The 15,025-nt window shown below is 45.2% G+C and overlaps 1 protein-coding gene across 2 annotated transcripts in view; it reads left to right on the forward strand.

Moving 5' to 3' along the window:
• Positions 1-15,025, forward strand: part of YARS1 (tyrosyl-tRNA synthetase 1) — a 30,515-nt gene that overhangs the window by 14,113 nt on the left and 1,377 nt on the right. Inside the window, exons 5-12 of one of the 2 annotated variants that reach the window (XM_082832903.1) lie at positions 382-462; positions 4,554-4,646; positions 7,346-7,481; positions 7,959-8,044; positions 11,155-11,290; positions 12,061-12,158; positions 13,022-13,215; positions 13,758-13,899. In XM_082832903.1, coding sequence (XP_082689029.1) covers positions 382-462; positions 4,554-4,646; positions 7,346-7,481; positions 7,959-8,044; positions 11,155-11,290; positions 12,061-12,158; positions 13,022-13,215; positions 13,758-13,899 — 966 coding nt within the window. The remainder of the gene's footprint in view (positions 1-381; positions 463-4,553; positions 4,647-7,345; positions 7,482-7,958; positions 8,045-11,154; positions 11,291-12,060; positions 12,159-13,021; positions 13,216-13,757; positions 13,900-15,025) is intronic. The other variant, XM_082832904.1, reaches the window with a different exon arrangement.

Below are 15,025 nucleotides of genomic sequence, written 5' to 3' on the forward strand. Positions count from 1 at the left end.
TGCCACATTTTTCTGAGCTCTCACAGGACTTCCTTTTTATGCCAGTTATTTGACACTTGTCACAGGCTGCCTTATTCATTGGGTACTTTTGACATGACTATGATATGTCTTCTCTCCCTTCCTCACTGGATTGTGAGCTTCCTGAGAGCAGAGACTCTTCTTATTTTTTTACCCCATGACATCCACATCGAATATTGTTCACTGCAGGCACTCAGCAAATGTGTATCTAGCTCTTGAAGCCAACAGGAAGGCTGAGTGCTGCTTATTTGCTTCCTGGTTCTACCTTTGGAAAATTTTAGTGGTTTTCAAAAGTTTCTGATTTCTTAGACCCATACAGAGGAAATACAGTAGGAGTTTATGCTCATGTGTTTCTTTCCACAGGCCTTGGATGAAGAGTATTTGAAAGTAGATGCCCAATTTGGAGGAGTTGACCAGAGAAAGATTTTCACCTTTGCGGAGAAGGTTAGAGTCCTCTTTTTCCTATCTTTTTTTCTTCTGACCCGCAGAGGTGTGCATTAAAGTTTCTTGAATGTGCCAGCGCCAGCAATCATATGGTATGGTAGGTATTATTCACCTTGTTTTGCAGATGAGAAAGCTGAGGATAGAGAGAGTAAGAAAGCTGTCCAGTATCACACAGTTAGTGACTGAGCAGGAATTAGCATTCAGATCTGTCTGACTCAAAAGCCTGTGCTCTTGCTGCCGCCACCAGGAAGCTGCCCCCAAAGCTGCTGGATTTGCTTCTTTTTTTTCTTCTTCTTCTTTTTTGCTTCTTTCCTAATAGCTCAGTTTCCAGGGAAAGCTAACACCAGTCAGAACTACTGTTCTTTCCCAGACCATTTGGTCCATATTGCTCTGGATCGTAAATAAACGACTCATCTCTGAGATGAGGTTTAACAGGGTTTAAAGGAGGAAATTAGCACAAACCCATAATACTTCTTTTCTGGGAAAGAACTTGAGTAAGTTGAAAGGGGCTCTTGAGAAGTGGTTGGTGTTTTTGAAAGCTTCTCAAAACCTCTTATTGGTAAGGGAGTAGAGAAAACACTGCTAGTAAAAAAGTAGATTCCTGATGGGTGATTTGATGACTCTAAAATGTTTCTACCCTTTGTCCAAATAAGTATACAAATATGTCCTCAAGATATAATTTTATTTTGTTTATTTATTTTTTTGCAGTACGTGGGCCTCTCACTGTTGTGGCCTCTCCCGTTGCGGAGCACAGGCTCTGGACGCACAGGCCCAGCGGCCGTGGCTCACGGGCCCAGCCGCTCTGCGGCACGTGGGATCTTCCCGGACCGGGGCACGAACCCGTGTCCCCTGCATCGGCAGGTGGACTCTCAACCACTGCGCCACCAGGGAAGCCCCAAGATATAATTTTAAAAGTGCAACTTCGGAGTTCCCTGGTGGTCTAGTGGTTAGTATTCGGCACTTTCAGTGCCGTGGCCCAGGTTCAATCCCTGGTGGGGAAACAGATCCCGCAAGCCATGTGGCACAGCCAAAATTTTAAAAATTTTTTTAATTACAAAAAAATTAAAGTACAGCTTGACTTATGTATAAAAGTATTTGTTATGTTATCAAATTAAATCAAAATCTAGGAAATAAACTTACATTCAATGGCAAGGGATTGGTTAAATACATTATGATAAATCCTCACAGTGGGATTTTTTAAAAATTAATTTATTTATTTTTGGCTGAGTTGGGTCTTCGTTGCTATGCGCCGGCTTTCTCTAGTGGCGAGCAGGGGCTCCTCTTCGTTGCAGTGCGCAGGCTTCTCATTGCAGTGCCTTCTCGTTGCGGAGCACAGGCTCTAGGTGCATGGGCTTCAGTAGTTGTGGCTCACGGGCTCAGTAGTTGTGTCTCATGGGCTCTAGAGTGCAGGCTCAGTAGTTGTGGCGCATGGGCTTAGTTGCTCCATGGCATGTGGGATCTTCCTGAACCAGGGCTCAAACCCGTGTCCCCTGCATTGGCAGGAGGATTCTTAACCATTGTGCCACCAGGGAAGTCCCCTAACAGTGGGATATCATATAATATTTCAAAATGTTTTTTGGATATATTTAATAAATGGGGAAATGTTTACAGTCCACGTATTTTTATTATTATTCAAGTATTTCTTATTCTATTTTATCTCCTCTATTAACTTTTTAGTTGAACCTTTTATTATTCTAGCAAAGGTATGGCCTATGGCCTGTTTTTGTATGACTCAGAAGCTCTAAGAATGGTTTTTATGTTTTTTAAGGGCTATTAAAAAAAAATGAAAACGAATATGCAGTGGGGACCACTTGTGGCCCACAGAGCCTATAATATTTATTATCTGACCTTTTACAGAAAAGTTTTGCTCAGCCCTGCCCTAGAGATTGCAACATCTGTCTTTATAATTTATTACAGTTTGTTAGATATTTTTACCACTTCCCAACAATGCAGGAACCTACAACAGTTTTACCCCATTTATTGCCCTCCTGCCCTTTGTGCTGTTGTCATATATTTCATTTTTACATATATTTTAAATCCCCGGGCTTCCCTGGTGGCGCAGTGGTTGAGAGTCCGCCTGTCAATGCAGGGGATGCGGGTTCGTGCCCCGGTCTGGGAGGGTCCCACATGCCGTGGAACGGCCCTATAATTGTTTTTTAAACAGTCAATTTTCATGTATATTTACCTCCACTTACCCTTTCTGATACTCTTGATTTCTTCCTGCGGTTCTGTGCCTCTGTGCTTCCCTCTGGGATCATTTTCCTTTGGCCTAAAGACCCTCTTTGTGTTTTATGTTTGCAATGCAGGTCTCTTGGTAATGAGTTCTTTCCGCTTTCTTTTGTCTGAGAACATCTTTCCTTTGCTTTCTTTTTTGTTTTTTTTTTTTCCCTTGGCTCTCAATGGGTAAAAAATTCTAGGTTTGTAGTTATTTTCTTTTAGCATTTTAAGGAGTTGTCCTGTTGCCTCTGGCATTTATAGTTTCCATTGAAAAGTCACCTGTAAGTATCATTGTTTCTCCTTTGCAGATAGTATATCTTTTCTCTGGTTGCTTTTAATGTTTTCTCTGCCTCTGATTTTTAGCAATTTGACAATGGTGCTTTTAGCTTTAGTTTTCTTTGTATTTATCCTGCTTGGATTTTGCTGAGCTTCTTGAGTCTATGGGTTGATATTTTCATCACATTTGGAAAATTGTCCCCTACTATTTCCTTTATTGTTTCTGTCCTCTTCTGTCTCTCCTCTTGAGACCCTAATTTTACACACATTAGACCTCTTGATTATGTCCCACATGTCTCATAGCCTGTTCTCTTGTTTCCCTCTGTGCTTTAGTTTGGTTATTGTCTATTGATTTTTCTTCATGTTCATTAATCCTGTCTTCTGTTAAATCCATCCAGTATTGTACTGTGCCATTTTAGAACTTCCATTTGATCTTTTTTATAGATTCCAATTCTCTTTTATAGTTCTCCATCTTTTATCCATTTTGTCCATCTTTTCCACTGTTTCCTTTAACACACCAATCGTAGTTATTTTGACATCCTGATCTCCTTATTCCAGTATCTGGATTATTTCTGCATCTGCTTTTATTGACTGTTTCCTCTTGGCTATCAGTCATTTTTTTTCTGCTTCCCATTTCTAGTACTTTTCAGTATATCAGAGACACCGTAGATATGCTGTAGAGGCTCTGATTATATTTATAGAGTGCATGTTTTCTGTTTAATTACTGACTTGTCACCTTGATTCTGTCAAGGGTGGGTTTTAGGCTTTGTTAGAATAGGTCTATTTCAGTTTGCTCTTACTCCTATAATATGGACCTTATCTTAGTATGTGGCCTTTCTGGGGTCTCAAACTGAAATCTTAGGGTATCCACAAAGCCCTCTCTGCTTTGATTGGACCTAAACTTCAACTTCTGTCTCCCCAGCACTGTGGAGCCCCTAAAATTTGTTCAGGTCTCCAGCCTCCCAGAGCCTGTTCTCTGCTGGGCTTCCTGCTGTCTCTCCGAATGAACGCACAGCTATGAGTCAATCAAGAAAGCAATGGAGAACTTTGACCTAAATTTTTGGAGGGGGCTCCCTTCTCTCTGGAACCCTCCCCAAATCCTAGCCTCCTGGTAGCCCTGAATTCCAATCTCTATCTCCTCTGCTTAGTCAGACTGCTGCTCTCTGCTTGGTCTCTTTTTTCTCAGCACTCAGTGTGAAAAAAATGCCCTCAAGGAGAAAGCCAGGGTGGATGTAGGGTCACCTAACTCCCTTCTCTCAAGATTTGTAGCCCTACACTTGTTGCTGTCTAATGTCTGCAAATGGTTATTTGCAGCTTATAGAAATGGAATATTTCTATATTTCCAGCTTTTAGAGTTGTTTATGGCGGTAGGGTAAGTCCAATAGCCTCACAATGTAATACTAATAGAAAAACAGTAGGAAAAAAAAACCCTTGTTAATATTATGATCACCACTGAAAAGTTATATATTCAGTAGAAAAAAAAGATTGGCACGAATATATCAAACTGTTATGTGGCAGGCCAGGTTAGATGAGATCAGGGCACCGAGGAGGAATGCATACTAATATCTGCTTTCGTGTGTTTCTTTCTAACCCCCTAGTACCTCCCTGCACTTGGCTACTCAAAACGGGTCCACCTGATGAACCCTATGGTTCCAGGATTAACTGGCAGCAAAATGAGCTCTTCTGAAGAGGTAGGTTGCCAGCTCTGACTTGAGTTGAGAAATCTTCAAGAGATGAAGAAATTGAGGACTAGAAAGAACAGTAACCTGGCTAACTAAAATTCTCAAATATCTGAGCTATAAGAAATCTTAAGTTATCCAATTAATTCCAGTGGTTCTTGAGTATTGAAGGACCCAGGGAGCAGTCCTGATGAGATCCAATCATAATTTTAAGTTTTACCGCTGCTGATAAAAAGTACGAGCAAAAGGACTTCCCTGGTGGCGCAGTGGTCAAGAGTCCGCCTGCCAATGCAGGGGACACGGGTTCAAGCCCTGGTCCGGGAAGATCCTACGTGCCACAGAGCACCTAAGCCCGTGAGCCCCAACTACTGAAGCCCACACTCCTAGAGCCTGTGCTCCGCAACAAGAGAAGCCACTGCAATGAGAAGCCCATGCACCGCAACGAAGAGTAGCCCCCCGCTCGCCACAACTATAAAAAGCCCCTGCGCAGCAACAAAGACCCAACGCAGCCAAAAATAAATTAAAAAAAAATGTACAAGCAAAAGTAGTTTCTTCACCCATAGAACTGTGATAAAAGTCAGCCTTATTAATGAGAAGGCTGTGGTTGCATTTCACCAATTAGCATCTTTTTAAAAAAATATTTATTTATTTATTTGGTTGCACTGGGTCTTAGTTGCAGCCGGCAGGTTCCTTAGTTGTGGCTCATGGGCTCCTTAGTTGTGGCATGCGAACTCTTAGTTGCGGCATGCACGTGGGATATAGTTCCCTGACCAGGGATCAAACCCAGGCCCCCTGCATTGGGAGCTCAGAGTCTCTTTTTTTTTTTTTTTTTTTTTGCGGTACGCAGGTCTCTCACTGCCGTGACCTCTCCCGTTGCGGAGCACAGGCTCCGGACGTGCAGGCTCAGCGGCCATGGCTCACGGGCCCAGCCGCTCCGCAGCATGTGGGATCCTCCCAGACCAGGGCACGAACCCGTGTCCCCTGCATCGGCAGGTGGACTCTCAACCACTGTGCCACCAGGGAAGCCCGGAGCTCAGAGTCTTAACCACTGCACCACCAGGAAAGTCCTGAGCATCTTTTTATTTTTCATTTAATTTTTATTTTATATAAAAATTTTATATAAAATATTAGAGTATAGTTGATTTACAATGTTGTGTTAGTTTCAGGTGTACAGCAAAGTGATTCAGTTACACATACACATATATCCATTCTTTTTCACATTCTTTTCCCATATAGATCATTACAGAATATTGGGTAGAGTTCCTTGTGCTATACAGTATGTCCTTGTTGACACCAGTTAGCATCTTGATTCTTAGGGTGATGTTTAATATAATGATTTTGATAAATATGATGTCTTTTAACATTTAAAAGTCCTGCTTGGGGAAAGTGCAGTTTTGTTCTGATCACTAAGGCACAGAATAGAAGAATCAGTGGAACTCAAAGATGTGAAAGGTTGGGTTCTGAGTTCCCAAATGTGGCTGATCTTCAGAATCAGCTAGGGGACTTTTAAAAAAGAGAGAGAGAGAGAGTTGATTAAGGCCCTGTCCTTAGAGATTCTGATAAAGTGGTTCTGGGAAACAACTCAGGAATCTGTATTTTCTTTCAAAGCTTACTAGTTGATTCTGATTGGAATCATTTTTGGACACTCATCTAGTGCTTTAAGTCTGATTTCTAGATCTTTGTCTGATCATGAATTGGTAAATATAGGCATAGAAACCGTTATTGTTATTTTTAAAGGAATAGACTCATTCCTTTTTCTCTCATTAAAATGCCCTATGTGTCAGTTGTTTCTCTGACAAAGTCTATCACTCACCCTATTTAGTAACGTTCACCATATCTTCATCCTGGAAATCAGTGCCAGCAGCAGTTCCTAAATGTGACTGCCGCAGAATCACGTGCAGAGCTTTTTAAAATGCAAATGCCTGGGCCAACCCCAAGAAATTTTGATTTATTAGGTTTGGGTGGAGCTGGTAATTTGTGTTATTTTAAGCACCCCAGGTGATTCACATACAGTCGTATGTTGACCAGAGCTTGGTAACCACTGGACACAAATGGGCGTTGAGTTCACTCACTCCAAAATAAGAAACAAAGCCTGTTACCCTAAAAAGGACAAATGGCTCTAGATAATACCTAATACCTGGTGTTGGTGATGGCTGTGAAACAAGTATTCTGACACACTGCTGATGGCAATGTCACTTGATATATGCCTGTCAGAAAACAGCTTGGGGCCTAGCAGTTTTTGGTAGCTATAATCCTAGAGAAGGCAAAAGGACCTCTGCAGAGATGTTCATCATAGCGTTGTATATAGTTTGTAAAAATGAGAACATAATCCAACAGTTTAGAAATGGCCAAATAAATTATGTTGTCACTAATAATTGGGAATACAATACAGCATAAAAATTACAAGCGAAGACTAGGTAGCCACTCGAAAGTACTTATGATACAGTCTCAAGAGGAAAAACACAGGAGGTTTATTCTCCAGCTACAAATTTGTAACGATTCCATATGCTGCAAATAAGGCCTGGGAAGAAGAGAGAAAAATTAAAATATTTTTATTTAGTATTGTGAGTGGTCCTTCACTCCGATTAATTCTGCTTTTGTTAAAGTCATTTAATGTTTAAATCTTTGTCCAAAAAAATTAAAATACAGATTAGTTGAGCATATTCTCATTTTCAACCACAAGAGGTCCTCCTTTCCTCCCTGGCTTCTAGGAGTCCAAGATAGATCTCCTGGATCGGAAAGAGGATGTGAAGAAAAAACTGAAGAAGGCCTTCTGTGAGCCGGGGAATGTGGAGAACAACGGCGTTCTGTCCTTCATCAAGCACGTCCTCTTCCCCCTCAAGTCTGGTAAGATACTGCCTGTTTTCTTCTCGGAGGCCAGGCTGAAAAAGCAAAACCAGTGCTGTGATCATACTTGCGGTTTGTCACAGAGTCTTCCTCCAGGGGCTGGCTTCCCCGAATCTCTGCTCTGATTTCTCATATATTAATGTGTGATTGAAGTGGGGATATCGTTGAGTTATCTGTGTGTTTGTTAACAGGGTAGGTTCTAAGTGGGGTGTCGGGGTGAGCAGGGGTGGTAGAAATGAAGGGGTCAGGCAAGTGGACTAGAGGAATACAAAAGAGATGTAAGACACGATCGTTCCCCCGAGCTTCGATGCTAGCTGGGTATACGACATCGCCACTCATCCAATTTAAAAACAGTAAAATGCCATATGATGAAGTTCAAGATGTATGGCAGAAACTACAGATACCCATACATTTGGGCCAGGAATGCTGACTTGCCATTATCAGTGAGTTTGTTGGCATGGATCCTCTTTCTTACAGAGTTCGTGATCCTTCGAGATGAAAAATGGGGTGGAAACAAAACCTACACAGCTTACTTGGACCTGGAAAAGGACTTTGCTGATGAGGTAATACCAGAGGAGGAGTAATCTCCACTGAACTCATTCTGACAAATCTCTCCACGTGGCCTCGCCAGGTTTCTTGTTACGTGCCACAGGGCTCTGTCATCATGCTGTTAGGTCCATATATTTTGTATTAATGGCTTAGATTCACGTGGTTCATGGATTAGATTAGCAAATGGCACAAAACTAATATATTGGTGTCCTAATCACACTCCAAAGGACTTAACCTGGAATGAAGGGCCGACAAACTCAACAAGATGAAGCATTTCAGGGACAGGTACAAAATCAAGGTTCAGAAAAGAGACACAACTATAAAAGAACAGAATAGAGAATACTATTCATTTCGCCAAACAATTTAACAAAAGACTCACTAGGTTCGCATGTGTTTGGCACCATGCTAGGGGCTGCCATTACAAAGAGGATTAAATCCTCGTGAAGCTCATAGTCCCTAGGAGAGGCAGACATGTAAATAAATAATCATTTACTGGTTACTGTACCAAGTATACATGGTCCAGAAATAGAACAGGAGGAAGTGATTACCTGGCTGTCTGGGAAAGCTTTATGGAGGGGACAACATCCAAACACGGTTTCACTTGAGGATTAGGAGTTCATGAGGAAGCCTGTGAGGGAATGCATTGTGCACAGATGTGGTAAGATGAAAACAGCACGGTGTCTAAGGAATCACAAGTGCCTTCGTCTGACTAGAGTCTACAAGGTGATGGGGGCGCACTGCGGGAGAGGGAGGCAGGGCCAGATCATGAAGGGAAGGAGTGATAACAGTGTGTATGGGGAATGAAAGGAGGGGTCTTGACTGACTAAATTTGGGCTGAATCAGCAGTGTGACGGGGCTGTCAGAAATGTTCATGAGGTCTTGGCCTCAGTCATCAGAAATGTAGAGTCTGGAACCAGGGAGTTGATCGTCCGTTCAGTTCTACATTGTTCTGAGTACCTTTGGGGTTGTGCACTCAGCCCTGGACTTCAATTGTGTGAGGTTTATTTGACAATCTGGGGTGTGTTGGTGGGGAGAGGAAGGATGCCATGATAGGGAACAGACTGCAAACTGTGTCACAAAGCACAGCTGAAAGAACTGGGCGTGTTGAGCTGGGAAGCAAGTATGTGTTCACCCATCCTTGAACACAGGAAGGGCTTTCCTGGGAGAGGGGTGAGGTTCCTTCTAGTGGCACCAGACGGTTGAACTAGGGCTGCAGGTGGGGACCACAGGGAGGCTTGTTTAGGCTTGAAGAACTTTCTAGTGGCCTCAATGATGTGGTGATGGGTAGGGCTGCCTGGCCTGACCTTGCATTCCCCATCACTGAGGTGTTCAGGCAGAGGCCAGAGGACCACTGGAGGCAAGGTTGTATGAGGGTTTGAGCATCAAGTGGAAGAAAAGACTCAATGACCTCTGAGGTCTGAGGGCCCTTAAGGCCCATTTTTTGGACATTTGGCAGCTAATTGCTCTGAAACCCTTCTGTCTGCCATCTGAGGCAGCCACAGAACCCACACCCCATTCCTCAACCCTGTGAACAGTCCTTTGTGGGACTGATGAGATGGAATAGAAGAAACGCTTCTGAAGAAAGAATCTGACAGCGTAACCAGCAGCACTTTCTGTGATGGTGGACATGTTCTGTCTGTACTAACACAGTTGCCACTGGCCACATGTGTCTGTTGAACCTCACAATGTGACCAGTAAACTGAGGAACTGAATTTTAACTTACATTTAAATATGCACATGAGGCTTGTGGCTACCATATTGGACAGTGCAGGTCTAAAGCTTTTCTATTAAAAATGAAACATTCGGGGGCTTCCCTGGTGGCGCAGTGGTTGGGAGTCCGCCTGCCGATGCAGGGGACATGGGTTCATGCCCCGGTCCAGGAAGATCCCACATGCCGTGGAGCGGCTGGGCCCATGAGCCATGGACGCTGAGCCTGCGCATCTGGAGCCTGTGCTCCACAACGGGAGACGCCACAACAGTGAGAGGCCCGTGTACCGCAAAAAAAAAAAAAGAAACATTCAGGACTTTTCTGGATGGCACAGTGGTTAAGAATCCTCCTGCCAGTGCAGGGGACACGGGTTCAAGCCCTGGTCTGGGAAGATCCCACACGCCGCGGAGCAACTAAGCCCGTGCGCCACAACTACTGACCCCACGTGCCACAACTATTGAAGCCCTCACACCTAGAGCCCACACTCCACAACAAGAGAAGCCACCGCAATGAGAAGCATGCCTACTGCAACGAAGAGTAGCCCCCGCTCGCCGCAACTAGAGAAAGCCCATGTGCAGCAACGAAGACCCAGTGCAGCCTGAAATAAATAAATTTATTTTTTTAAAAAAATGAAACATTCCTGAGGAAACGAAGGAATAACCTCAGAAACAAAAACATAGGCATTGTTTTATTACATGTATTCATACCTAGGGGACGTCCCCTCAGAATATCTTAGAAGATCCTTTGGGGCCAGATGTGGATGTAAAAGTGGTAGTCACAGGACATGAGAAGAAAAAATGGAATTACTGAGCTCCTACCATGTACTAGCACTACTCACCATTTTTACCCATGTTAAGTGATTTAATCCTTATTCTGACTCTAGCAGGTAAAGGTATTGTTATTTTCATTTTTTAAGTGAGGAATCCAAAGCTCAGAGGGGTTAAGTGCCTGGTTGGGGGTCAGCCAGCTAGCTGGGACTCACCCCAGGCTCTAACTCCAAAGCCCTCTTCTTCCTTCTTGCTCACTCAGCTCCCCTCTCAGGCTGTCTCTAGCTCCTAGCTTCCCTATGTGAATGTTTCCCTACCTGTAAATAACATGTGCTTTACGCCACTACTCTGAGCATAAATGGAGGGACTAGAAGAAGTCAATTAAAAACATTCAGCCTCTAAAAACCCCCAAGTTAGTGTGGAATTCAGTGTCAAAAGACCTGGGTCTTGGACATATTAGATAACCTTTTGAACCTATTTCCCCTTCTCTGCTCTACCAGCTTCACAAGCTTGTTCTGAGGTTCAAATAAGACTCTGCTCAGAAAACACCCTGCATCCTATATGCACGTTATTCTTAGTAGATTCAGGTGTCCTGTGCCCAGTTCACCTGTTCCAGTGCCCCTTCTCACCTGGCCCTGAACACTTGCAGGTTGTGCACCCTGGAGACCTAAAGAATTCTGTTGAAGTCGCCCTCAACAAGTTGCTGGATCCCATCCGGGAAAAGTTTAATACCCCTGCACTAAAGAAACTGTCCAGCGCTGCGTACCCAGATCCCTCGAAGCAGAGTAAGGCCAGCTGGGGAGGGGTCGGGCTTGGGGGGGTTGGGTGTGACATCATCAGGTAGAGAGCCTGTCAGTGGGCCTCAGAAAAGGGTCTGTCTTCAATTCAGGCCCAAGAAGCCGGTGGTGGGGGCATGGTCTGAAGTGCAGGAATGTCATGCCCCGTTGACTGGTGGAATGGAACTCCAGTCATCTTGAATTTGGTTTGGTGGATACTATGAAGTGATTACATCCTGCTGTACCAACACTGCTGTGAGTGCTGGTTTGAGACATGTACTTTGATCCTTTCACAAAATCCGCCTCTTCAGTTAAGGAGACCAATTGGGTTAGACCATGAGGGTAACAGCTGCTTGGGCAGGGTCTGCGCAGCATCTCAGGGAAGCTCATCTCTAGATTTGCCCAGTTCCCTTCCACGTGCTCCTGACTGGTTCTTAGTTGGCCAGCCATGCATCAACGATGCTGAGATAACATTGAGAGTCTTGTGTGGCCCTGCCAGAAAAGGAGGAATGGCTGAATATATGTGGAATGCCCGAATGGTGGCAAAGCTACACTTGGCCCCTCCCCTCCCCTCCAGCCCAATACCTGAAGGAGAGAGAGATGAAATCTGGCATGTCACTTCTCAAAGGCTGCTGGCTCTGTTTTAAAGAAGGTATAATTCAGTGGGTAGATTCTGGGGATTCTGCACTAAGTCCTGCTAGTGTCATTTGGGGGGATCAGCAGCTGACCTGTCATGGGAAGGAGGAGAGTTCTGAGCCTTGGGTTCTTCTCATCTCCAGAGCCAGTTGCCAAAGGCCCAGCCAAGAATTCAGAACCAGAGGAGGTCATCCCATCCCGCCTGGATATCCGTGTGGGGAGAGTCATAAGTGTGGACAAGGTACTCATTTTCCACCACGTCCCGGAGAGGCAGACAGGGGTCAGGTTTGTCTGCTTCCATCTGGAGGAAACCTGGCCTGGGATGGGAAGTAACATCCCTGAGGTCATATCGCGAGTCAGAACCCAGGCATCTAATTCCAGGCATCAGGCTTTTTCCCTTTGCTATCTCTGGACCTTATTCAAACAAACACAGCCAGGAACTCAGAATACGGAGGGATGTTAGTCAGAAGGAGCTTGTTTATCTACCAAATCCAGTCTGATTGACTCACCTGGTCTCTCCCGGCTTGTCTGGACTAGCCACAGGCCTTATCTTGGATCAGCTGCTTTGTCCTTCCCTCTCCCCACCCCAGGAAATGGTGAAGGGAGGACTTCCTTTTTCCAGAGGCAGACGGCTATGCAACCAGTGGCCTGGGACCAGTGGTCTGGGTATTTTTTTCTCCCAGTTGATTTGCTTTTCACCATATTAGACTAACCACCAAAACTACCTTGAAATAGCTGCTGATGCTCTTGTTTCGGATGGTGAAGCCAGCAGCTGCCTCTTGTCTTCCAGTCCCCCCAGGACTGGGATTGATCTGGTGCACACATGGCCATAATGGTGGCCACCCAGGCAGTTCAGGCCATTTTAATCTCTGTTAGAGTTTCCTTCCACTTCTAACACAAGTAATTAGGCTCATGTTACTCAAATCTGCCTCTTTGGGGCCCCTTCTCATGTCTGCTGCCTGGGACCTGGAGAGTTAGCGCTAAGAGGGTTCCTCCAGGGCCTCAGTAAGGAGTGGATGCCCGTTTCTGGAGTCAGAGGGTTCACCAGGCCCCATGATCTATTCCGTTATGATGTTCTCTGAGCCTGACATCTCTTGCTGGCAGCACCCGGATGCAGACAGCCTGTATGTGGAGAAGATTGATGTGGGGGAAGCTGAACCACGGACTGTGGTGAGTGGCCTGGTGCAGTTTGCGCCCAGGGAGGAACTGCAGGACAGGCTGGTGGTGGTGCTGTGCAATCTGAAACCCCAGAAGATGAGAGGAATCGAGTCCAAAGGCATGCTTCTGTGTGCTTCTATGTGAGTGCAGACTTGGGGGGTGGGGAGCACAGGGCCTGGGGAGGCCCGGAAGAGGGGGGATTAGCCCACATGCTGCCCTTCCACATGCCAGGTGGAGGCCCTGAGAACACTACCCAAAAGATGATGCATGGAGGGATTATTTACTGTACAAGAGCCGTGGATGAAGCACTTTACCTAAAGTTAACTTTATTAAAACAGGAATTGAAGATTCTAAGCTGTGTGCATGCTCAGGTCTCTCTACTAGTAAGAGGTGAAACCAGGATTCAGACCCAGTTCGCTGGCTGTTATGTCATATACTTCCTCCCCTAAAAGCCCAGATTTTGGAGTCTCTCCTGACATAGAATTTCAGTTCAGCCCTGGTTAACCCAATGCGGCTGATATCCAGAGACGTAGTACAGCAGTGAAGTACTCCTAGGGCCCTGGCATTGAGGGTTCCCTAAATCCCATTAGGCCCCTAGGAAAAGGCCCCAGTGCTTTGGCCTCCATGGCAGCTGGAGACAGTCCATAGCCTCACTCTTATCTTGTCCTGTGTGTCTTCCCAGAGAAGGGGCAAGCCGCAAGGTTGAGCCTCTGGACCCTCCTGCCGGCTCTGCTCCTGGTGAGCGAGTGTTTGTGAAGGGCTATGAGAAAGGCCAACCAGATGAAGAGCTTAAGCCCAAGAAGAAAGTCTTTGAGAAATTGCAGGTAACAATCTGCACTTTTTCCCTCATACCAGGGCTGCCTGGACTGTCTCCAGATTGCTCTGTTACTGAATCCACACCTGCCCTTTTCCCAGCTGGGCCTTCCTGCGTCTAAGCCCCTCTTCCTTCTTCATTCCAGACCTGTCAAATGAGGTGCCTGAGGAGCCTGTGGGCCCTCGCAGGTACTGAGCACTGACAGACTGTTTGAGGCACTGTGTCAGGGACTTGAGACATTTCCTCATTTGACCTTCCGTCTGTGATAGATGATCCCCAATTTATCTGGCAGGATACCTGCCAAGGCCACACAGGGTCACCAGAAATGATGGAGCCAGGATCAGAGCCCTCCCGGGGTCCCTCCTGCCCACCTTGATCTGAGAGCACTCATTCTCTTTGCTTCAGGGGCATTGACTCACATGGCCTGCCCCGCATTCATTCATTCATTCCGCACCCTAATATATGTGTCCGGCACTGTTCTAGGTGCTTGGGCTACATCATTGAGTAAAGCAGCAGAGATTCACTCTCCTCGTGGAACTAACACTACACGTGTGACTTTTCCTAGTTAGTTCCTTGTTTCCTCAACTAGACAGTATTTCTGGAGGGTGTTTAGAGTGGTTTCTACCTCTCCATCCTCCTGCAAGTGGCAAATGGCTTTGTCCCCTCCCTCCTTTCCTAGTTTTCCAGGCCAGTTTTTTGAATCCACTGTTTTTTTCTAGCTATAAAATAAATTTTCATTGTAGAAGTGGCTAAAATGTAGGGGGAAATGAAGAAAATAAAACATCCATAGTCCTTGCTACCTAGAGATGCTGAAAGATGTCATTAGTGATTATTTCCTTCTGGAATTTCTCTATGCATAGTGATAATATATTTATAGTTTGAGTCATACCATGTTTATTTTTCTTTTTTAAAAAAATATTTATTTATTTATTTGGCTGTGTCGGGTCTTCCTTGCGGCATGTGGGATCTGCTTGTTGCTCTTTGCTGCAGTGCGGGCTTCTCTCTAGTTGTGGCCTGTGGGTTTTCTCTTCTCTAGTTGTGGCACGGGCTCCAGAGCACGTGGGCTCTATGGTTTGCGGTACGCAGGCTCTAGTTGAGGCACGTGAGCTCAGTAGTTGTGGCGCGCAGGCTTAGTT

The sequence above is a fragment of the Leucopleurus acutus genome (assembly GCF_964270905.1).
Source record: "Leucopleurus acutus genome assembly, chromosome: 2".
Lineage (NCBI taxonomy): Eukaryota > Metazoa > Chordata > Mammalia > Artiodactyla > Delphinidae > Leucopleurus > Leucopleurus acutus.